Source organism: Oreochromis niloticus, linkage group LG22 (genome assembly GCF_001858045.2).
Source record: "Oreochromis niloticus isolate F11D_XX linkage group LG22, O_niloticus_UMD_NMBU, whole genome shotgun sequence".
Lineage (NCBI taxonomy): Eukaryota > Metazoa > Chordata > Actinopteri > Cichliformes > Cichlidae > Oreochromis > Oreochromis niloticus.
This window is the reverse complement of record NC_031985.2, coordinates 21,931,206-21,954,404: the sequence shown is the minus strand read 5'-3', so window position 1 is coordinate 21,954,404 and position 23,199 is coordinate 21,931,206. Positions and strand designations below refer to the sequence as shown.

The following is a 23,199-nucleotide window of genomic DNA, read 5'->3' as shown; positions in this document are numbered from 1 at the left end:
GTACATCAGCGAGCAGCAGGTACATTCATGTATGCATGTGTGCCATTACATTATTGTGTTTGTGCACACAGTTACCTATGCATGTGTGGTTTTTATTTCCCAAAACAGCTGAGCATTTCTGATTTCCAGCTTATTACAGCGGACTCAGTCGTCTGGGGTTAGAGAGATAGGATTGTCTCATTTTAAAAAAAAATCCCATCTTCCGTCCTTCTGGTTCCTTGCCTTTCCTTCCCTCATTCTCCCCAAACTCTCTTGACATGACGTGAAGGACAATCTATCACAGGGTGTGGAGAAAGCTTGAATGTGTATCTGTGTCCAGCATATCTAAGCTGACTAAGTGATAAGAAGGAAATTGAATGACCCATCCAGCACAGAAAGCCTGGCGCGCACTCGCACCCATCCTCAAACTTTCCTCTACTCTCTCCCCGTTATCTCTTGCACTCGCTCTGCTCCTTCCAGCGAAACGTCCGACCAGAACAGCTCTGGCAGCGGATGTTGTCAGTGATGTGTTTGCTGGGTACAGTAGTGCTGGCTCGACAATCCTCGGTTTGTGACTCCCCCCACACTGGGATGTGGATGGTGATGATGAGCTGCATCCACTGGGAGCCGGAGCAGCTGTGGTCCACCAGTGGCTCCAGTGTGGCTGTCACACTGAGAAAAGAGGAAGGGGGAGGGGGGGCTAGAGGCATGTGCGCGTGAGTTACCCGTTTCTGTCCGAAGAAAAGCTGAAACAGCAAATACTGATAAGGAAATGTCTCTGGGAGATGCTCTCATCGTCACAATATATCCACATGGTTTAGCAGGTTTGTGACTGCTCCCTTTATGCGGCTGTTTGTGAACGATAAGGTCACGCTGACTTTAATTAATCTTGTTATTGTCAAGGTGGGCTGCATCATGTGATAGCCTCCCGCCCCTGCGTTCTTCCAAAAGTTCACTCAACCCCCGTTTGTGTGAGTGTGCGCTTTGAAGCCATTTAAAGGTGGACGGACGAGCATTAACAGTGAGTTTTTTGTGTGTTGTCTGTGTGTAGGATCTTGAAGTTCCTTGTGGCCAAGAGGAAGTTTAAGGAGACGCTACGCCCGTACGATGTGAAGGATGTCATAGAGCAGTATTCTGCTGGACACTTGGACATGCTGGGCCGCATCAAGAGCCTGCAGACCAGGTAGCCTTTTTAATTGTGTCTTTCATAGGAAGATATTTTTGTGAATCTGCTCTGAAGCACTCTTTAAAGCTCAACAAACAACATGTTATCTCTTGTTTATTTAACAAAAAAAAGAAAAGAAAAATCAGTAGAAGAAGTGACTTGTGGCTCTATGAGGACAGTCTAGAAACTCACCGGCTTTTTGTGTCGTGTTTTATCCTTTTAGGGTAATAATCTGTGTTTAGGGACTTCAGTCAGGTCTGGATTATGGAAAACATTTTTTTGAGTGTTTTCAGTCTGACTGTGAATGCAGATGAACTTAGGCCAAAAAAAGCTAATAAAAATAAAAAGTTGCATTACTCTTTTGCTCTCTGCAAAGATGGTTTAACTGCATGAAGCCAAAGATACTCTGAACACAAAAACCCAAAATATGACTCTGATCCTGACCAAAATGGTTTGGTATCAGATCATAAAGATGTCCTATCTGTGAATGTCAGAGGCAGCACTTCACAGAATCTGTTGCCTGATAGGCTATTTGGTTTTCGCCAAACATGTACTGTCATGAACTTTAACCTTTAGCATGCTAACTGAGGCCTGTAGAGTCATAGCTCTTTTTTTTGTGTGCATATGCTGGGATGTCCATTCCTGGGGAGATTTCTTGTCTTGGATGTTTTCTACTTCTGAATAATCTTCCTCACTGTTGAAACATGGACTTCAGATTGTTTGGATGGCCCTGTAACCATTCCCAGATTGATGAGCAGCAACGACTGCTTGTTTGTGCAGCTGAACTGAGCTTGTTAAATAAAAGTACCTGAACTCAGTTGTGAAACTATTCACTTCTTCCATTTCCCTCCCAACAACCATGCTGAGCCAAAAAAACAATCTCGCAGTTTTCGGGTACTTACTCTTTTTATGGGGTTTTTTGTGTAAAAGGGTGGACCAGATAATTGGACGAGGAGCTGTTCAGCCAGATAAGAAGGCACGTCCTGAAAAGGGAGAGAAGACACCGCCAGAACTGGACTCACTGGATGAGCTAAGCATGATGGGCCGTGTAGTCAAGGTGGAGAAACAGGTAATGGAGTAGAGTTTGATTTATGAACAATGGAGCTGTTCCAGTGTTCTGTAGCTCTCATGTGCGGTTAGGAAGTGATGAGATGTAGCTTGGCTTTTGAGTGCCATTCATGTCTGTGTGTGTTTGTTCAGGTTCAGTCCATAGAAAACAAGCTGGACCTCCTGCTCAACTTTTACTCCCAGTGCCTGAAGAAAGGCTCGTCCAACTTTACCCTGTCCTCCCTCCTCGACCCCGACCTGACTTCTGACTACCACAGCCCCACGGACCAAAGAGACCTCTTCCCCTCTGCTAACACACTCAACATCTCTCAGTCTGAGAGCGGCAACTTGGAATGACAATGAGCTGACTGTTCGAACAAAGACACGAACCCTTTACAGTATGTCTTCCTAAGGCTGTGTCCTCACTCAGCCTAAATGACTTCTCATCACTTCCTTTCATTTCAGTCTTCACTCCGTGTCCCTCCTTTACTTTCCCCCTCGAGTGAACGTTTCCAGCCCGAGGCCACCAGATGGCTCCACCTGACAGGGAGCCACAGCCAAAGCTGCTCACCGCACACACCTCTGAACCCACTACTGTACAGGAGGATGGAGATGAAGAAAGGACACGTGAACGACTAATACTTGACTACTGAACCACTCTCAGCCGCTCACTTCATGCTATATATACATCGATGCCTACTTTAAAGCTCCAGCTGTAGATAATCGGTGCGGTTCACTGAAGTTTTTTAAAGTTTTAGAGAAATCTTTTGTCCACACCATCAGTTTTCATCAGACACTGATTTGTCTGTGAGTACTTTGATAATTTAGGATGGCATCACAGCTCTTGAGTAGCACCAAAGGAGCTGAGACAAGGTGCTCCCGTGGAAAGGGGAAGGATCTCTCAGGCTCGGCTGACAGCCACCAGACTTCAGTGGTATCATCTGAACAAAAGGAAGGGGTTAAACGTGTAAATCCTGCTTTAATTGCCCAAACTACACACATGAAACAGAGTTAGGAGAATGTGTCGGACTGGTGTGCATACAGTACATTTTTGCTTAGAAGTTTGGTCTCCAAAAGCCCACGTGCAAAAAAACACAACAAAGAAAGAAAGAAAACAACCCACACACATCCCTGTTTGACTGAAATAAGGAATGCTCGTACTTGTTTAGGATTTAATAGAGCCAAAATGTTCTTTAACAGGCTTTCAAATGCCACTTATCTCAGTAACCTGTATTTAAATTTAAACCCGCCCTTTAAAACTCGCTGTCTTGCAGCCCACGTTCCCGGCACGCATGCTCCTCAGACCAGATAGGAAAAAAATGAGAATTTTATGGACACAAACGCGTCACTTTCTCCGGAGCTTCTCGTCACTCACCCTTACCCTCAGGTCAGCCGGTTCAGGCAGTCTGCAGCGCCCGCTCTTACTCTCACTGGGACGTTTTGCCCCAGTTTGGCGCAGTTTTGTTAAACATTGAATATCCTGAAAGGCATCCAGGTCAAATGCATGAATTTCATTACCCAGATGAATGCTCGTGCACTGGGAAACGGTTGCAGCCTTACAGCCTCAGCGTGCAGCCGGCGCACTTTGCTCTCTTTTTGTCTTTTCCAGTTTCTTTCTCGTTGCCCTTTTGCGCTCTAAATGCTCTCTGCTGATGGAAAAAACTGGAGAGTGCACAAATGCACACACATACACACACACACATATATATATATTAACAATGAAAGCGAGTCCTTTTTACTTAAATACTCTGGCACTTGATGAATCTTTTGTTTTGATTTCTTTACTGTAATTGTGTTCATGCACTCGATTTCATGTAACCTAGAGGAGAGGATGTTTTTTTAGCGATTTTGGTTGTGAATGCAGGATTTAAGTTAATATATTTAATTAAGCTAGATATGATTGTTCAATTAATGTAGCATTTTATTTTCAAGTTAAATCATGGTTCACACACACGAATTGCAGAGCTCATATGTATTATATATATATATATACATTTTTTTAAAAAATGTCTTCGAATAATTGACTGAGAAAACATCCATCTTGCTGTATTTGGCCAGTAAAAACACGTCTTCTGTCCCTGTAAATCATTCATTCATTTGGTCCAGTCACGCCCGTTGACTCAGGTGCTCCACTTTAGACTTTTAAACAGTGAATGTACTTCCTCGCACGGTCCTTTTAGATCTGTTTATGGTCTGTTGCTCTCGCTGCCATGAGGAATAAAATGGCACTATGAGCTTACAGTTTTGCTCTCATTTACTTCACGGAGAGGCGCTCGGTAGCTTTATTACGTGGCCTAGATTATAGAAGAGGTGCCTATTTGTTAGAGGCATTATTAAACTGAACAGTCCCGCCGTCACTTTATTGTCACCTGGAATGTCGAGCATTATGAAAATGTATGCGAGATCTCTGTATTGCATGTTGTTTGTTTCGTGGTAGCCCCAGTATTAGAAGACCAACTTTAAGGATGTAAAACCTAGAGTTAAGACAGGAAAGGAAATTACCTGTGCCTTCTACTCCCTCGTTTATCGTAAGCCCGCTTCGAAGAGACGTGTTTAACTGAAATCACGTGAGGATGGTCACAAGATTGTTCTAAAGATTTGTTTTGACTGCTGTAAACTTTGGTATATTGGTATATGGAGAATTTTGCTGTATGTTCGGGATATCATTGTACCTACCAGGTCCTTATTGCATCGACACCCTTTCTGTATTAGATGTGGAGGCTGGAGGCATGGACATTTGTGTCGTCGCAGGAATCTCTGCTGTCATGTCTCGTCATAAGCATGTCACGTAGCTCAGAATGGCTTCCACACAACTACCTCTGAGGCCACTAGGGGGCGCTAGTCTAGAAACCCGAGTATGAGAAACTTTAACCGTCTGACTGAATGCTATGCATGACTCAATCTGCACGTTCTTTTTTCATGTCTTCTTCATGACGCCCATCTTTCACTGACTTGCTGCCATCCGACATTCCAGCTCATTGCTCTGTAGTGTCTCTCTTATTTGTCTGAACTGTCGTTAAAGTGAAACTCAAACTGATCAAGCAATAAGAAAACTGAACAAAGTCTTCCAACTCTAATTGATGTGGCTACTGGTTGAATGAAACATGGCACTCATTTATTTTCTAATCTAATGAGCACCTCCATTTGATCCTATAGGAGATGCAACAACAACAAAAAAGTGTATCTGCTGGAGAAGAAATTGGATCACTTGACTAATTATTAATTTATTAAAGCTCTTTGGACTGTTTGCTGTTGGGTGTCTTTTATCTGGTAATAATATAACATTTAAAAAGGAACTATAAAAATACTTAAAAATTCTGTTTCAAGATAAAATGATACTCAAGGTCTGCCGACGAACGTGGAAAAAGAGCTGCTACTCAACTCCCTGACGGCTCCGATGTACATCATCCACACTCAAACTTCTAATTAATTCAGCCTTCCAGTAGGTGGCGCATGACAACCGCAACATATCATACCTTAGGTAGAAATGAAATAGAACTAATAAAGAATAATAAATACAAGAAATAAGTCAATTTATTCAAGACTTTGTGAAACAAGATTGTTTAAAGGTGAATATTTGACCAAAAATGCAGAATTTATTTAAAATATTGACATCTTTATTTAAATGTTTATCTCCAAACATTCAGCTGCAGTCAATGACACGCTTTTAGTAATTTATATGTGACAGGATTAAAACATTTTATTGCACAGTTTACACTCAAAACAGGGAACTGGTCTTCAGCTGCTTTCCTCATAGGAAGAAAACTGAAAATGTATGATAGCCTGTATATAAAAGATGGCTGTAGCCTCCAACGATGTCATCCACTGATTTGTGGACTCCTGTTTTGAGCATTTTGACTGTCACCATCTTGCTGTTGGAGACTTTACCTAAAAATATATAGTCTTTTTTTTTTTTTTTAAATAGGACCTTAATTTACAAAATGGAAATCATGCTGTATTCAATAAAGCTTAAAAGTAGAAATTGTTACTATAAAGTCACCATGGAAGATTTTCGTGAGGTCATAAATGAATGCAACAGTAGTATTTGCTTGGTCACTGGCTTCTATACAATTGCCCCCTCCTGGCCGAGAATGCAGGGTCAAGGCACTTTAACATTTGCTTTACTTTCCAGACCCATAGGAGATGCCCATCTTTTATATACAGTCTATTATGCATACATGGTGAGCAGCAGGAAATCAGCAGGTTTTCTATTTCCAGTTCTTTGCTGTCACACTGTGAAGTTGCCCACACCGTAGAAGTGACAGAACAAAGTCACGTGACGTTTATAAGGGTCGACAATCAAATAGGCAAATGTCTGCTCCTCCTCTTGCGTCCCAGGGAAACATCGGCCAGACTCGTCCTACAGACGATAAAATTATGATGTGGTTAACACATGTGGAAACAACACATATGTCTCTGATTTGTCTCAATCTGTCTCAAGAATACACTCACTGGCCACTTTATTAGGCATGCCTGTTCATCCGCTCGTTAGCGGATAAGTGTAATCAGCCAATCACATGGCAGAAAATACAATTAGACATGTAGAAATGAACTATATGTACTGAAGTTCAAACTGAGCATCAGAATGGAGAAGAAAGGTGAATTAAGAGACTTTGAATGTAGCATAGCGTGGCCAGACTGCTCTGGATTTCTGCTGCTACACTCAAATGGTCAGGTCAGAATCTGGCATTAACAACATGAGAGCATGGATCCGTCCAGCCTTGTATCAACACTTCATGCTGTTGGTGGGGTAATGGTGAGGGGGATATTTTCTTTTCTTACTTTGCGGCCCCCCAGTACCAACTGAGCATCGTTTATAAATGCCACAGCCTACCTGAGTATTGTTACCAAGCATGTCTATCTGTTAATGTTCACCGTACTCAAATATCACCAGATCTCAATCCAGTAGAGCACCTTTGGGATGTGCTATCAGGTCAATACAGACAAAAATCTCAGAGGAATGTTTCAGATATGCCTAAAAAGGTGTACTTAATAAAGTGGCCTGTGTGTGTAAATCTTTTGAGGTTAGATAGGGTCATTAAACAGAGTATCTTCAAAGCAATACTGACATGATACATTTTTGATAAATTTCAAATGAGCTAAATATTAAATTACATCATAAAATATAGCTGTAAGTGATAAGTCTATGTACTGTCAGTACATGCATGTTTACATTGTATGTTAATCCTCCCCCTGACACTCGCTTTTCTAAAATGACTCTAGCTTCTTATCTAGACTAGATTTATGAGCAGCACAACATTTTCTCTATATTTCACAGGGGAACAGGTTGAACCAGGGACTTACAAAGGCACAAACTTTGATCACTTTGGAGACAACGCTGATCTTTTTCGTCTCTGGGTCCTTCTGCACACTGCGAAACAAATTTATCAAAATCTCACTATTAGGTCATGACTCATTTATGCATATAAATAAACATGGAGCTAGATGCTTCTCACCTGATCAGATCTTTGTATATTTGCTTTGTGGTGCTGATGTAAGGATCAATGGTGTCTTCATACTGACAGAGCTCACCCCCAAGACACAGGTGCTTGAAGAGGCTAAACAGAAACTCTCCCCTCTCCTTCCTCCCAACCACATAGTAGTGCTCAGACTCCTCGTCCTGCAACATCTGGAACAACCGAAGAGGTCATGAACTGACTCCAAGTTAATAAAAACAACAAAATAAAATAAAGTAAAAAAGAAAAAAGAAAAAAGCCTGCCAGACAAGCGATGAGAGAATCACCTGTCGGAGTTCATCATAGTCAGGGTAAACATCATGAAAGCATTTAACTACATGCCCTGTGGGCCTCAAGATGCCGCAAGAATAAATTGGATCAAACAGCTCCATGGAGACCTTAGTGCAAGGCGTGGGCTCCACACTGACAGACACCACTGGCTTGTCTGCAACACACACACACATCCACTAAACATCCACAGAGATCGGACTGCAAAAACAGGAGCAGATGAGAGCAATTTCCTGATATCAGTGATGAAGGTACGTGACATACCAAGAGGCATCCAGACTCCAGCCTCCATCTTTCTCAGGCTGGACAGCACCTCAGGGTCTCTGAAGAAACACTGAGCACACATGGAGGGGGGTTCAAAAGTGACCAAACACACCAAGACGCCTTTTCGTCGTTTTAATCAGTCACATTGGGTTTGACAAAGCAGCGTTACATTTTTATATTTTAATCGTAGAGACGTACCAGAGCAAACCTTTCACTACTGTAAGGGGAGAAACTGTGGTCAAAACTGAACGACTGAGCGGAAATCCTCCCCAGCATGGACCTGAATGTAACAAACAACCATCAGAGAGCATCCAACAGGTAGCAACACCGCAGATAAACGAAGGAAGATGATTTTTCTTTTGTTTTTTAGGCTTAACTTCTTACGTCACCATTTCATCAACCGTGCCAAGGTGTCTTTGTCCTGTAGGAAATAAAACGTCTTAGTGTGAAGAGCGTTAAAAGAAAAAGTCTGCTCAAACGCGTATTTTTCTTCGTCCATGTTTACTCCTTTAATTGATCGTTAAGCGAAACATGAGGACTCGCTTCTTGCCCATAAACGAGTGCAGGCGGTTCACAGGTCAATCAGCGACAGGTGTCCTCACGACCAGCCACTACAAGGTTTGTTTCGTTTACTTGTTGCTTTGGCAACGGACTCCGGTGACGTCTCAAATTGGACTGGAAGCTTCTTTTTCAAATGCCGAAAAGCCAAATACTGTGCATTATTGGCAATAAATAATTAAAAATAAGTTAATAAAATTACATTAAAAAAAACATTTAGAATAGAATAGAATAGAATTCAACTTTATTGTCATTGCACATGTCACAGGTACAGGGCAACGAAATGCAGTTTGCATCCATCCAGAAGTGCTTTAGCCGCGATATAGATATATTACAATATATATTAGCAATAGTATAGATGTGTAAGTATATTACAGAAATGGGTCTATTATGGTATGTTATAATGTACACGGTGTGAAGTATGTTATGAATATTCTATAACTATAAGTATGTACAGGCTGTAGTTGTGTTATATGCTAGTTTTTGAAACACACTCAAAAAGGCCCAATAAAACACAATAAAATAATCTCAAGTAAAATAAAAAATATGTCCCAAATTCCGACTCTAAGTAATTTAATTACTTGTAAATTTTCCATCTAATTTTGAAACACAAGATCAATCTAAAATTACAGTATTAAATTTTATAGAATCTGGTTAAAAGAAATGTAACGTGATATGTATACATTCAATTTAAATTATATGTATATATATATATATATATATATATATATATATATATATATATATATATATATATGTGTGTGTGTGTGTGTGTGTGTGTGTGTGTATTTGCATTTACTCAAAATTATTGATTCATATTTATTTTATTTATTTATTTATTTTATTTTTTATTTTTAGCGTAGAGGGTAAAATTCACGCAGTTAATAAAAAACAGAACAGCAAAAATGTGGTCATTATGTTGGGGTATTGGAAAAGATGATCATGTTCCACATCAAATGCGCAACAGTTCACGCTAATAATCGAAATAGTTATTTGTACTTTTAAATTTCTAAATTTAAAATTAAACTTTTAAAGAATAAAAACGTATGTATATAAAATATATTATAAATCCCACACATAATTGTGTAAAAAAATGTCGTAAACCATATTTTTGTCATATTTTGTTTATCAACTCACTCGGCAGGCGACCCTCTCCTGTCAGCCACAAGAGGGCGACATTATCCGGGTTCAGAAACACGCTCCACAGCTCGATGGATACTGCTTTGTTGTGCTTCAATCGTGTTTCAGCTTCAGTGATCGTGTGTTACCATCTCCACGACTGTCTTATTTATGCTTCTGGTTTCCTCCTTCTTTATCTACATGCCAAACATGGAACTGTTAGTTTTTCAGGGTAATAAACTCCTGTTACACTGCAATGAGATCACAGTCCAGATCTAACAGTTTATTACTGAGTGTGGAAACTGCTGTTGATAACAGAATTTAAATTTAAAGTCTGGTACTTTTGTAATGGGTTTCAAATGATAATAAACACCAGTGACACTGAAATGAATCTATCAGTATGAGGATGAACTCCTGCTGTCGGCTGTTTAATGGGATTTGCTGATGAGGACGATGTGATGCCGTCCAAAGAGAAAGCAGACTTTATTTTCATGACATCTGTCAACACAAAATGTAAATTCCTCTTTCCTGGTTTTGTTAACTAATTCCTCATTCTGTCATTTTTCTTTGTACTGAGCCTCAACTTCTCTTTTTTTCTTTCTTCATACTCGGTTAATTCCAAAAAACAACCTTTCAAAATGTTCCCTGTAAATTTCACAATCTGGCAGGAACACCTGGGGCACCACAAAGGCGAGGCGCCATTTAACATTTACCCTACATGCCACTTTTGGACGTCACATTCAAAGAATCTTCTAGGAAAAAAAAGGAAAAAAATCCCAGGAAGGTCTTACTAAGAACCCTACAAACTTCTTTCTGGCACCAATACTTATTTCGTTCCTAACATTCCCAACATTCCAGGATGTGCGATCCTTTTGGTCCACATTCCAGTGCAGGACACCGTATCCCTCTAAGAGAGGATATGGGGACACCCTTCCTGGAGACAGGATAATATAATGTTGTGTCTTTATTTTTTATTTGCCTCGGTCTCACGAAGCATACAGGGAGCCGGCTGATAAATGAGGAAGGAAATGAATAATATCAGACCATTTTAAAGAAAACACTTCAACATATCCTAAGGGTTAATATTTTTAAAAAATTATGGGATTTTTTAATTAGTTTTATTTGGTGACACAGTGGTTAAAAACTAGTCCTGTGAGCCTGACCACTCTATGAAACCTCATTAGCCATACAGGTTTAGCATTAGACCATCCTTAAAAATAATGATGATAAATGGAGCATTAAACTGAGCCATAGTTAAATATCATGTTGTCATAATGAAAACACACAGCCGGGGGATAATTCGGTGTGTCTAGACAGTGACAAGCTCAGAGCACAGGATGCAGGATGGGACCAAAATGGGGCCAAATTACATCCCAATGAATGGATTGGAGGAGACAGAAAATTATGCCAAATTGCTGTTTTGACACCGTACAGCCAGGGAATAACATAACATAACTGATTCAGGTTACTAAAATAAAAGAATTATTCTCATTTTCAGCTGATTGCTTTGTAGTAATTATGCCTGATTCCTGCTCATTAGATCTATCAGGATCAAAACACTGCAGCCTGGCAAACAGGAGGCCCAGGCAGGTGAGACGATGTAAGAGCTGAGAAATGTTGGGAGGCGAGTTCAGTCTTTCCAAGCAGATTCAGGGGCAGATATGAAGGATATGAGGAGATCGCTCACTGTAGTTCCTCTCAGTAAGGACAAGGCTGATACTCTGAAGTCAGTTTTTAACACTGTTGTTAATATTCAATGATGATTTTACCCACTAAAATCATCATTTGCATCTATTATACCTTGATCTTTCTCTTTATCCATGACAGATACTCTAAAATGTTTATGTAATTGTGTAAGAAATTATGTTTCATATACTATTTTCACTGCTTTTGTGGCCATACAGTGGCTAAACAATGGAAAGTGAGCTCATTAAACAAACTGAAGCTTTATTAAAAATCAATAATCATATTAATATGTACATACATAGTGACACCACAGCACAGTGAATGAATAAACGAATACGTATTTCCTGCTTTTTGCCTTTTCTTCTTCTTCACTTACACCCATGTCAGGATATAATGAAGACAATCTGCTTTCAATATACTGAGCATTATATAATAGTATTAAATTGTAGCATGCATGTTGCATGTTGATACCTACCGTTAGTGAATAAATCATAAGAAAAATACAATTATCTATATATTTTATACATTTTCTTTTGACTTTTGGTTTCCCTGATAAGTTGCGTAAGGAGGAAGTAGTTTATACTGGAGAAAATCTCATCAGTAACACTAAATCCCTGTGCAGCTTATTGTGATTTTATATCTCAGCACAGTGTTTCCTTTTAGATCAGATCACCCATTCTTCTGTCTTCTGATTGGTTGTCTCTTGCAGTCAGGTTTAAAAACTAGTTATGTGGGGTTCATGTGCTCACAGGCAGTCCTGTGTCCTTCAGATAAGCCCTGTCTTTGACTCAAAATCAAGCCCTTTAACATTGACCTATGAATCATTCACTCAAGAGATGAATCAGTGTTGAATCCACACATAACACACAAATTAGCAAAGTGCCCAGAGATTCAATTTTAAAGTGGATCTTCAGGCACTTTGTTAGTCACAGCCTGTTGGGAAAAAACAACATATAATTTGTTCCCTTTAGTTGAATGTACAAAAAATGCTCCAGAAAACAGTATCTGAAAGTCATGACCTGAAAATAAAAATCCAGCAAAGATCGGACACAAGACCTGAGAGATGCATCCTCTCAGTTTGGTATGTCAAATTATACAAGAACTGGATTTATGGAGTGATCAATCCAAATGTAATTTTTTTTTCATAAATCTACCAGAACAAAATGACAATAATAAGTTTACAGCCATGTGTGAAACATGGTGGAGGCTCTATCATGGTCTGGGCACCGCATTTTCACCAGGGGAGAGCTTGTCAAAACACACTGCCGATGCAGTAAAAGCATATGCATGCTTATGTAACAGTAATAAAGTGTTACATAAGCATAGGAGTGGCTAAAACCTTTGCATGATGCTGCATACACAAGGCAGTAAAAAATCACAATAGGTCCAATTTAATCTGTGTTTCCACATCAAAAGCATAACAGTAATAGAAGAATCCCTGAAAAGCATCGAGGGACTCTTTCTTACCTGTGCCTTCACAACTGAGCAAGAGGCTACTGTAACACATAGTTATTCACCATGCTCCATGCTCACTGTGCCTGGGAACATGAAAGTGTTGTGGAGTAGGAGCAGTTTTGAACAGTGACACGAAGCAAACGAAGACAGATACAAAAAGTTCAAGATCAAGTGCTTGAAATGCTAAAAACATTTTGAAAGCCAGCGTTGTGTGAAGCCTCTGTGGCAGCAGCGTGCTCAGTCTCCACGTCGTGACCGTATGTTGGTTCGTGCTGCTGACTCAGTGATGGCCATGTTTCCTATTCCCAAAACATACTGCAAATGGAAAAAAAACTCCAGCTCACAAAAAAAGGCATGAACATTTGCTTTAGTTACAGAACACTCGTATTGACGAAACGGCACTGTTGAAACAAAGGAATCGAAAGAAAGGGCTGTGCCCAGACTTGGAGAACAATGGAAAAATGCTGCTGGAGTATTTTGATAATGAATGAATCACTATCTGAAGCTTTTCCTGATGATGTCATGGCGTAACTGAGCTCTTTTGATTCTGTTCAGGGTCAGTCAGCACAAGTTGGGAGTCCCAAAGGGATCTTAGTTATTCTCAGTCACTCAGCACCCAGCTGCTGTGTGTGTGCACGGCATATTGTGATGCTGTGGAGCAGCATCACACATGTCAACATACAGGAACTATACCCAAACGCCGTGATTTATCACTGTTAGTTCAGTCGTCATAGATTTAACATTTGTGTCTGGCTCATTCTTTAGTGGCAAAAGTTTGTTCTCCTAAAATTAATTTTAAGTCATTTCAATTAAAGTTTTAGAAAGACGAAGGAAAATAAATAAAAAAAGAGAAATGCCTGACTTAGAAAGAAAACACATCAACATAATGTAATCACATCATGACCCCATAGACTTGTTTTCTCACCACTCTGAATCTATTTACCACCTGGTTTTTACACAGCTCTGTGCAATTATAGAAAGAAACATGCGAGCAGAACTTTTATTTTTATTGCTCTTGCCTCATCGGACAAACCCAGAAACCTGAACTACTTCCGACCATCTTCCTGTGAGAACACTCTCTTCTTTTACTTTCCTTCTTCACTGAGTGATAGTGCATTAAAGAGATTCTGGGATTCCTAAAGGAGCCTTGTAGGGGCATGCCGAGGTGGAGGACTAAATCAGAGAAGACACAAGAGGGATGGAGGAGGGGTGGGGGTGGAGGGCTACAGACATAAAAATCCTGCTAAGATAAGACCTTCACCAGTGTGCCTGCCCTTTAACGTGTGTCTGATCATATCTGTGGACTGTCTGTTCTGAGGCTCCTCACCACACTCGCTTTAACTCAGTGCTGTCAGCAACTCAAAACCTACTGATGGATAACAGGTGGAGTCATTAGATAGCGATGGTCCCTGGGGAGCAGTGGCTATGGTCTCTTTACAGGATTAACGTGGTGGTTTGGCAGACAATGAGGTTTCAGCTGTGCAAGGGTCAGAAGTCAGAATTATTAGATGTAGCATAAGTGAACCATGCAGCTCTGTGAACCTGCAGAGATAATTATCAGTTGATTCCCATTCTGAGGTTCTGAAAGTATAATTTGCTTTCACCTCAGTATCACAAAGGTAATAATCTGCTAATACACCTCTGCTGGTTTCGGCACAGTCCTCCTAGAAGTGTCTGGTCTTCACTTGTTACTCCGGCTCAGGAGTTTACGCTGTTTCTCTCTGCCATCCACCTCACATCAGCTTTCTTCTGTGTTTGGCAGCCATCCATTGGCCACTTTCACTGCTGAAATTCCTCTTAATTTCAGGAAATCTCCAGTATGTGATACCCTTAGTGACACAGACATCAACTTCTTCTTTTTCCAGCTTTTATCTCACCCGATCCCTAGCATCCTCTTCTATCACACCAACTCTCTGCATGTCCTCCTTCCCTAGGTTCCATGAACCTCCTTTGTGGTCTTCCTCTTCTCCTCCTTCAACACCCTTTGTCCAAATATATCCCCCATCCCTCCTCTGCACATGCCCAAACCATCTCAGCCTCATCTCTCTGACTTTGTCTTGAAACCGCACAACCAGAGGTGTTCCTCTGATATATTCATTTCTAATCTTGTACCTCACAATGAAAATCTTAATCTGCAGCTCAACCTCCTGTCTTTTTTTAATTTTTAATTTTTTTTTTTACTGTACTTCAGGTCAATATTATAATCCTTGACGGCAAACATTTGAATACCAAGCTGATATCATTTTCCATTTACATCATTTGAGTTTCAAGCTGATGACTGAACTTGTTCCTCCTCTCTCTTGACATTTGTGAGACTCCCTCCTTATCCCAGTTCTCCACTGTTTGGCCTGTTTGCACCCGCATCTCCGTGTTTATGCCCCATGTGCAGTCGCCTGACACAGAACATGAAGCTGAATGTTCCAGGAATGTAACCTCGAGTCTTTGCCAGCTTGTTGTAGCCTCTGACGGAGACAATCTTGCTTCTGTGACACTGACAACTAATGACAAGCTCGTACTGTACTGCTGCCTGCCTGGCATATGTTGATGTTTGTGTGATTATTTTAAATGCCAACATGCTCACTTCCTGGACGTGAAGCTCCATGCCCTCCTGCTGTTCTTTGATACGAAATATGAAAAAACTTGCTAAACTCTGAGAAAGGAGTGGGGAGACATGTGCAGAGATAAAATTACCAGAGAATGTCCAATAATGGCCTAAAATAATACTGACAAAGACACCAAATTATCCTGAACCATAAACTCTTTCCTCAGTCTCAAATCCCTGTTGAGACCTGTGAAAGGCTTGTGTTACACTTACGGGAACAAGATCAGATGAACAGATAACAAACATAAGAGAGCTGAGGAGCACTGCTGATGCTGCTGCCCGCATTGTTGGCCCCTTGAACTCTTCTCTGCTCCAAACACAATAAAAATCTTCCTTTGGACCAACCTACCCGCTCTTGATGGAACAAATATTTGTGCTGCATACGTGTCATTCTGTGAGGAGTCTTGCAATTTGAAAGCTTTTCACTAAAATTTTTGTCCTTGTAAAAGGTAATTTCTGACTTTTTGACAACTTGTAGGGCTACATTTAGTCATCAAGAAACATCCTCTTAGCACTACTCACAAACTTGTGCTTCCTGCTCCTTCCAGGGTTTATTCTCATAGACTGTTACTTTGTTTCCAAGACTGTCATTAACAAAGCAACAAATCACAGCAACGGTCATTCCAAAGGACTTTGTTTTGTACCCTATAGTATTTGAGAGAAAACCCCAAGAATCAAGCGACCATGTATGAGCAGGCACTTTGCGACGGTGGGAAGGAAAAACTCTTTTAACAGGAGGAAACCTCCGGCAGAACCAAGCTCAGGGATGGACAGCCATGTGCCGCAACCAGTTGGGGGTGAGGGGAGGGAGAAAAGAAGAAACACAAGACAAGAAAAGAAGAGCATAGAAAAGGACAGACAACACACTGACTAAGGGAAGAAGAGGAAAAGTTAATGATTGCTACACTGGTATATAAACTGGTATATAAACATGTGGGGAGTGACAAGAGGTGAGTGGGGACGAGATGCTCGATGCATCGCAGTAAATCAGAGGAAGTCCCGCTGCTGTCAGGGTCACCTGATATAGCTCTAACTATTGGCTTTATCAAAAACCAAAGTTTTAAAGGGTAATCTTAAAAGTAGAGGAAGTGTAAAAACACAGAACCAATGCTGGTAGCAAAGTTTTGGTTAATTCACAGATTTTTTTTTTTTTTTACTGTGGATCCACTAAACATAGAAATCTCTAAAGTAAAAAAAAAAAATGTTTTTTTCTATTTTTTAATCTAGTTTTAGTTACTTTACTGCACTATGAGTGACTATGGGGGAGGTCTTTATAAGCAGGAAAAGCTGTGAACCTATGAAATACAGTTACAAGTCCAAAATCTCACATTTTCCAGTGGGGCGGATTAGAGTCTTTGGTGGGCCCATTCTGGCCCTGGGCCTGTTAGGATAGCCTGTAGTAGCTGGGTTCAAACAGGAGGCTTGAGGCAGAGGTGAGGCGATGAGGTGCTGACCAGCCATCTGTTTATTCACCAAAATTAAAATTCCAGAAACATAAAACACAAAATAAAACAATGTAGCCCAGTGGTGGGACTTGTTTCCAGCAACAGCCTCTGATGTTAACTAGCAGCCCTTTATAGACTGCTGCTAACTGGCCCTCAAGCCATACCACTATCTGGGGTTATATACTAAACTAAACTACACACATATTGCTTATCTAATAAACTATATTAACATCAAATCAATACTCCAGACAACCATGATTATATTCATTAAATATTTCCCACTTGGCCTAACAACAACAATCTACAATCTTAGTTTAGTAGTTAGTTTATTGTACAATCTACAATAAACTAACGTAGCTATTCAATCCCTTCCTCACCATTAAGAGCAAACACAGGTAAGATAATCTTATTTAAAAGGTAAGTGTTAAAGTCTTGGCTTCCACCAACTTAACCAAACTTTTCGTACTAATGGAAATTTTCTTTCCTAGGCAGACATTAAACAGTACCAGCTGGAAGACTGCCCACAAGGAAAACCTATAGCCAAATAAGCAAAAAAACAAAAACAAAAAAACCACAAACTTTTGTATGAGTGCCCTTTTCCTTTGATATAAATATTAAAATCACTCATCTTTATACGATTAAGTAATACAGATGACTTTCTTTACAGGCCTTATGTTTGACACTGGTGCTGTAGAGGCTCTTGGGTAAACAACAGGCAGCATTAAATGGGGTGGGGTGAGTTTTAAAGTGCTTGTCAGTGACAGCTGCCGCTGTAGGCAGGCTTAAGTACCTCTAAACACTTCTTCTTTGTGTGCTTTCAGTTTGGTTTGTGATAGTGTGAATCTAAGTGTCAAAGTAAAAATTTACTTTGGGCCGGTGAGTGAAGCTACAGACTGAAGTAATTCAAAAGGAATATTGTTTAAAAGCTGGAATTTTCAAGGAGGTCCAAAGAGCAGCCCTAGCATGTATTCTCCATTAGTAGAGATGATTGCCTTCAGATGGATGAACACAGGGATGGGTGACAGGTATTGAGCGAGGGTCAGTCCCTGTGGAGATGCATGGATGGATGGAATATGGCTGGGGGAGGGTTTGGAGGAGAAGGTTGTATAAAGGTCCACCTGAGGCCTCCCTTTTTCTTTTTAAAGACCAAAGATGACATCATCAACAAGGCAAAAGGGTGTGTATTCGAGGGTGCGTTTCCTCTCTACTCACAGTGGACACAGATCTATCCAGCTCCTCCTTCACTATTCCCTGTTTCTTTCCTTACTTTGGTAGGCAAAAAAAATAAATAAAAAATCAATTTTTATTACATAAGATGTAGTGCTTGCAACACAGTGTAACCAATTAATCCATGATATCTGAAAAGCTCCATGAAAACACTTCTCATGCATCAGGACAAATAAAAAGGAAATAAAACGACAAGCCCCTGCATGCAACATGCAGTCACCTCCACCTTTTCATGTGGCAGGAAAAATGAAGGAGATTTTTATTTGATTATACAGAAACGCCTTGAGGCTACGACTTTGTTCCATAATATGTAACTGTTGGCCCTGAACGCATTTAAAGTGACTGCAGGTCCAGATCTGTCCCATATTTAAGCAGGTTTGACTCAATAATCTTTTTTGTTTGCATGTAAACAGTTTCATGACTATGCATGATCCACACATTTTCTTGCACTTTGTTCTATAGAAAAGTGATTATCACTGCTGAAATTCTGCTAGACTGCTAGACATATACAGTCACTGCTGAATCGTAATAAGCAGAAGTTACTCTGCTGACATTAAAAGAGCTTCTAGATTTTCAGCAGTTTAGTTTTTAGTATAACTGAATGATTCAGAATCTCTCAATTTCAGTCAGCAATAATCAATATGGAAGTCGGCATTTTCACAATCAATATGAATCAGAGGTGACAGACACGTGAGGGTGACACAGGCTGAACTTTACATCCTTCTGTCGTGCCAGCGGGGGGGTCGCTCCATTTTTCCTGACTTTGAGTCTGAACAGCTGTTTGATTTGATATGATTTGTTTTTTTCCAGATATCTGTGGTTCTCCAAATTTGGAGACATTTCTTGGTAGCTATCAGATATATTACCAAGAAATTTAGCACAGTGAACAAATTTTATTGGGAAGTCTCTCATTCCCCTCAGGAGAAATTTTTGAGCTGATTGTAAAACTTATATTTACCTCCATTTGTGGCGAAATTATTCTAATTTTAAAAATCTCTGGAAAGAGCTCCACAGGTAACTCTTTATACGAGGTTTTTTTTAACAGGGCTTATTTGAGTCATGCAAATCAATCCAGTAATGGGAACATAGACGATAGTTGCTGTTCATTTAAAGTCAATCATTTTCACATCCTCTTTCCACAGTTTCCACAGTTAAAAACTTAAATGTCAATAAATGCCAGTAAATGTCTTCCTTTTCCACCCTTGTTGCTCCAACACCAGCTGACTGTGAGCCAGTGTTTTAGTGCAAATGGAGATATATCCCCCCAGATCTGTTTTACACGAGTAGGAATCTCAGCCTGAAAGTGACCTGAACCAGTAGATGATAGAGAGAATCATAATCTTCAGGCTCTGTCAGATACGTATCCACCAAACAAAGATACGTCCACTGCTCCCTGTGCAGCTGCAGAGAAGAACAAACAGTACAGTGAAATTCTCCCAAACGTCTGTGCTTCTCATCAACACTGACATGTGGACAATTTTTCCATACACCTACGACTAACTGCCTCAAAAACACCCAGAGACACTGCTGACACACTCTGTACTTGATGCTGATGTGTGCTGCCAGCACGCCCATTCTTGTTTACTATCAACCACATGTCCTGCTTGTTCCTGGAACAGGAAATGCTCCAGAGAAATGGAGATGGATACATGTCCACTCCTTCCCAGGGTCAGAAGTGCAGACCTCCACCCCGACACAGTGCAGCTGGTATATCTGGCCTTGCTGCGTAGTGTCATGGGAGGATTATGAGGCAAAACTCAAGAGGGGGATTGTTCCTCAGGATGAGCATGTGTGCATGCTTGTCTGACTGGCTGCTGTCATGCGCCTGTCAGCTCCAGCATCATTGATTCTTCCTGAAGGTTCTTATCAGGAACATACAGAGCAAATCGCTCAAAATGCACACACAACTCCTTTTTGTGTGTGCGTGTTTGATTGTGTGTGTTAGCCTGTGTGCAAACGTGCTGCTTTTCCCTTGATTGCGCGCTCTGACAGCTCCGTATGTATGGCCTCTATTGTTAACACGTGTGGCCTCAGCCTCCACAGTTCAGTCTATTTTCGGGAAATGACCTCACAAACAGAAGCACTGCTGATCGGTTTAGGGTTGCTTTTTTCTGCTCTGACAGATAATGTGTCACAGTTAAACATCTAGAGGGCTTCTTAAGGCCTGAGTCACTACAGTGTGGGTCAGAGCTTTGTGTTAAATGTACACGAGGCTTGCAACACACCACCTACAGATCTTGTGAAATACATTTCCAGCAACCATCCAAGATGATTTAGTATCCTCGCCTTCACTGATGAATCACACACAAGCTTCCTCGTCTGGTGACGTCTGACTCAGGGGTCTTATTTTCAGGGAGGTCCATACACACACACACACACACACACACACACACACACACACACACACACACACACACACACACACACACACACGTCTTCTCTTGCAGATTGCTACAGTCAAGCTTTTGTATGTCTATGGTCAGTGAAGCGTCAGAGCTACGCTACTCTGCAGCTACCAATATGTGTGCAAAACAGCATTCCTCGCATGTTAGCGCCAATGAGTCAATCATCACTAAAAGGTAAACAGCATGTACAGTAAAGAGGTATGATAATGACTGAGAAGGCGATGACTGTGAAAAAGAGGTATACATCGCTTCGGGCACCTTTCTTCAGAAGGTATGAGGTTGTGTAAGAGATGTTATAGCTATAATTACCGAGTTGTATGAAAAGCAGAACGGCCTCATCTTTGCTCACATCAGTGACAGAAGCCGTCTGAAAGCTTTTCAGATATGTGTAATTTAGAGATGCTGCTTTGAATCTTGGGGATGACTGGCACAGGCTGGACAAAAGACTATGGCGTGTGCATAGACACGCTCCAATCAGGAAGTAAAGGCTGACAAAAATCTCTGAAGTCAGTGAAAAATGTTTTTCAGAGAGAGGACTTGCACGAGAAGCTGTAAACGCCACGTTTGGCTCGCATTCACATCTTTTATGATGTATTTATGACTGTATTGTGTTTTTACCTTGTAAAGCAATTTGTGACACATGTCTGTGAAAGGTGCTATATAAATAAACTTTACTTACTTACTTACATTCAAAGATGCCCCAAGCTATTTTTCAAAATGCAAATATAAAGTGCTTTGTTTTAGTGGTGGTCAATTTTGTGTTTTATTGCTTTCTAAATTCTTAATTTTTCTTATGACTATAAATATTAATTTGCCAAGTAAGTTAATCCTACAGCATATTATCTAATAAAGAAAACATCCCAGTGGGCTTTTTGCTGAGGCTTCCCCGAATCATTTTTTTTCAATTAAATTGTTGGCTCCATCCAAGATATTACAAAATTAGACAGTAATTCACTTTTCTCTACAGTCTAATGTAATAATAATAATAATAATTTGTTTTAGTACACCAGTAAATATTTATATTGTGAGAGGATTAGCTTATTTTTCTTATGAAACAGTTATTTAATTATGCTGAAGTTTCCCTTTGGACTGATTATTTGACTAAGTTAACTGTTGCAGCTCAACAGCTAACCAGTGGCGAGTCTAGAGCCCTTTTGGGCCCTAGGCAAAAGTTTATAGGGGGCCCCTCGGACCAGCATTCACCACATTTATTTTGTAAGTAACCTGACGCAAACATTACCAACAACAAGTCTTATGAAAAAACATGTAAAAAGTACACTATAAATCGCAGAGACCATTTATTCTTTATTTTGGCAATAATAATGATAATAACTTTATTTGTATGGCACTATTAAAAATCATATAGTCACAGTGTTTCACAGTTTGAATAAGACCACAGATTTAACATGTTGCAGCATGCAGACACACATATGGCCTCACATTCATTCCAACACTCCTCCGTACACACGAGCGTCTCTCCTCCACAGTAAAGGCTAAACTAGCAGCATTTAGTTATCCAGCCTTACATTTAATCATTATTGTCTCCTTTGCTCACCTCTGTCTTGCTTTTTTTCTCCTCTTCCTCTGTTGATCCTCTTTCTTTCTAACTCCCAGATGGATAACTCCTCTTCATTTTCACTGAATATCTTTTGTTTTTGTCATTGGGTTTGTGTAAACAGAATCACACATGCCACTTGCAGATGTACTGACCTCCTTAGGGAGGTCAGGGCTCTCCTATTATCACAGAAAACTTTGCACATGCCACTGCTGTAGTTTTAATTACATCAGCCCCAAACCCTTCAAAAATGGCCTGGAGCCCTAAGTAGTTACCTGCCAAATCTGGCAGCAAGCAGCGACTCTGTAGCTAACAGGTAATCATTATTATCATCATCATTATTATTAGTAGGAGTTGTTATTGTAGTAATAGAAGATTCTTTGATTTTTCTTTTCTTTTACTTATTAAATGGGAAACAATTGTTTGTTTTATGGATATTTTTCAGTAATAAAGCATTTTTTTCATGTTTTTCTAAATATTCTACAAGTTGATGAATGAAAAGCAAAGCAGTGCCTTTGTGTGTTCAGTGTTTTCTTTCATTTTCTGAGGCAGCCTCACCCACCCTGTCCAACACCATGTGGTGTCAGTTATTGATTCAGCTTTTAGCTTATTGATCAGCCCAAAAGTGGTCAGCTGGGTCTTTCTGGGCCACCGCCACACTTCAGTAAAACCTTATTCAGCTTTCTTCTGCAGAAGCAGTTATGTCATTTATGTACTTTCATAAACTTAAGGAAAGCTGACATTCAGCACATTGGTTACCAAATATAGAAGAGGGTTAAACATTTGTCATTCACTCACTGTAGCTGTGTAATGTGTCCTGTTTGTGTTCACTGCTCAGGAAACCACACAATATTAAGATTTAAGAAAATAAAGTCAAACTTGTTTTTTTATAGACATGAACTTCATTTGTTTAATAAATCAAATTCCTTCACTGAAATTATTTTGTTT

At 40.2% G+C, this 23,199-nt stretch overlaps 2 protein-coding genes across 9 annotated transcripts in view; one reads left to right on the top strand and one right to left on the bottom strand.

Moving 5' to 3' along the window:
- The window catches only part of kcnq4 (potassium voltage-gated channel subfamily Q member 4), a 60,994-nt gene extending 55,556 nt beyond the window's left edge, over positions 1-5,438 (top strand). For all 4 annotated transcript variants that reach the window (XM_019350565.2, XM_025902326.1, XM_025902325.1 and 1 more), the window contains 3 exons: positions 1,031-1,162; positions 2,075-2,213; positions 2,345-5,438. In XM_019350565.2, the coding sequence (XP_019206110.1) occupies positions 1,031-1,162; positions 2,075-2,213; positions 2,345-2,548 (475 nt within the window). In that variant the 3' untranslated portion in view covers positions 2,549-5,438. The remainder of the gene's footprint in view (positions 1-1,030; positions 1,163-2,074; positions 2,214-2,344) is intronic.
- Positions 5,439-6,095: 657 nt separating this feature from the next.
- On the bottom strand, positions 6,096-8,851 carry cfap300 (cilia and flagella associated protein 300). 5 transcript variants are annotated; one of them, XR_003215899.1, is made up of 8 exons: positions 8,589-8,848; positions 8,398-8,479; positions 8,200-8,269; positions 7,935-8,092; positions 7,648-7,820; positions 7,496-7,562; positions 6,300-6,551; positions 6,096-6,240 (listed from the first exon to the last, which is right to left on the bottom strand). XR_003215899.1 is itself a non-coding variant. In XM_005478561.4 (7 exons), exons 1-7 carry the CDS (start codon positions 8,696-8,698, stop codon positions 6,420-6,422), a joined length of 681 nt encoding a protein of 226 aa, XP_005478618.1. In that variant the 5' UTR covers positions 8,699-8,851; the 3' UTR covers positions 6,096-6,419. The 5 variants fall into 5 exon arrangements, 4 of the variants coding, with proteins under 4 accessions (XP_005478618.1, XP_005478617.1, XP_025758116.1 ...); XM_005478561.4 differs by having other exon boundaries at positions 6,096-6,551; positions 8,046-8,092; positions 8,589-8,851; XM_005478560.2 differs by having other exon boundaries at positions 6,096-6,551; positions 8,584-8,850.
- Positions 8,852-23,199: the final 14,348 nt, after the last annotated feature.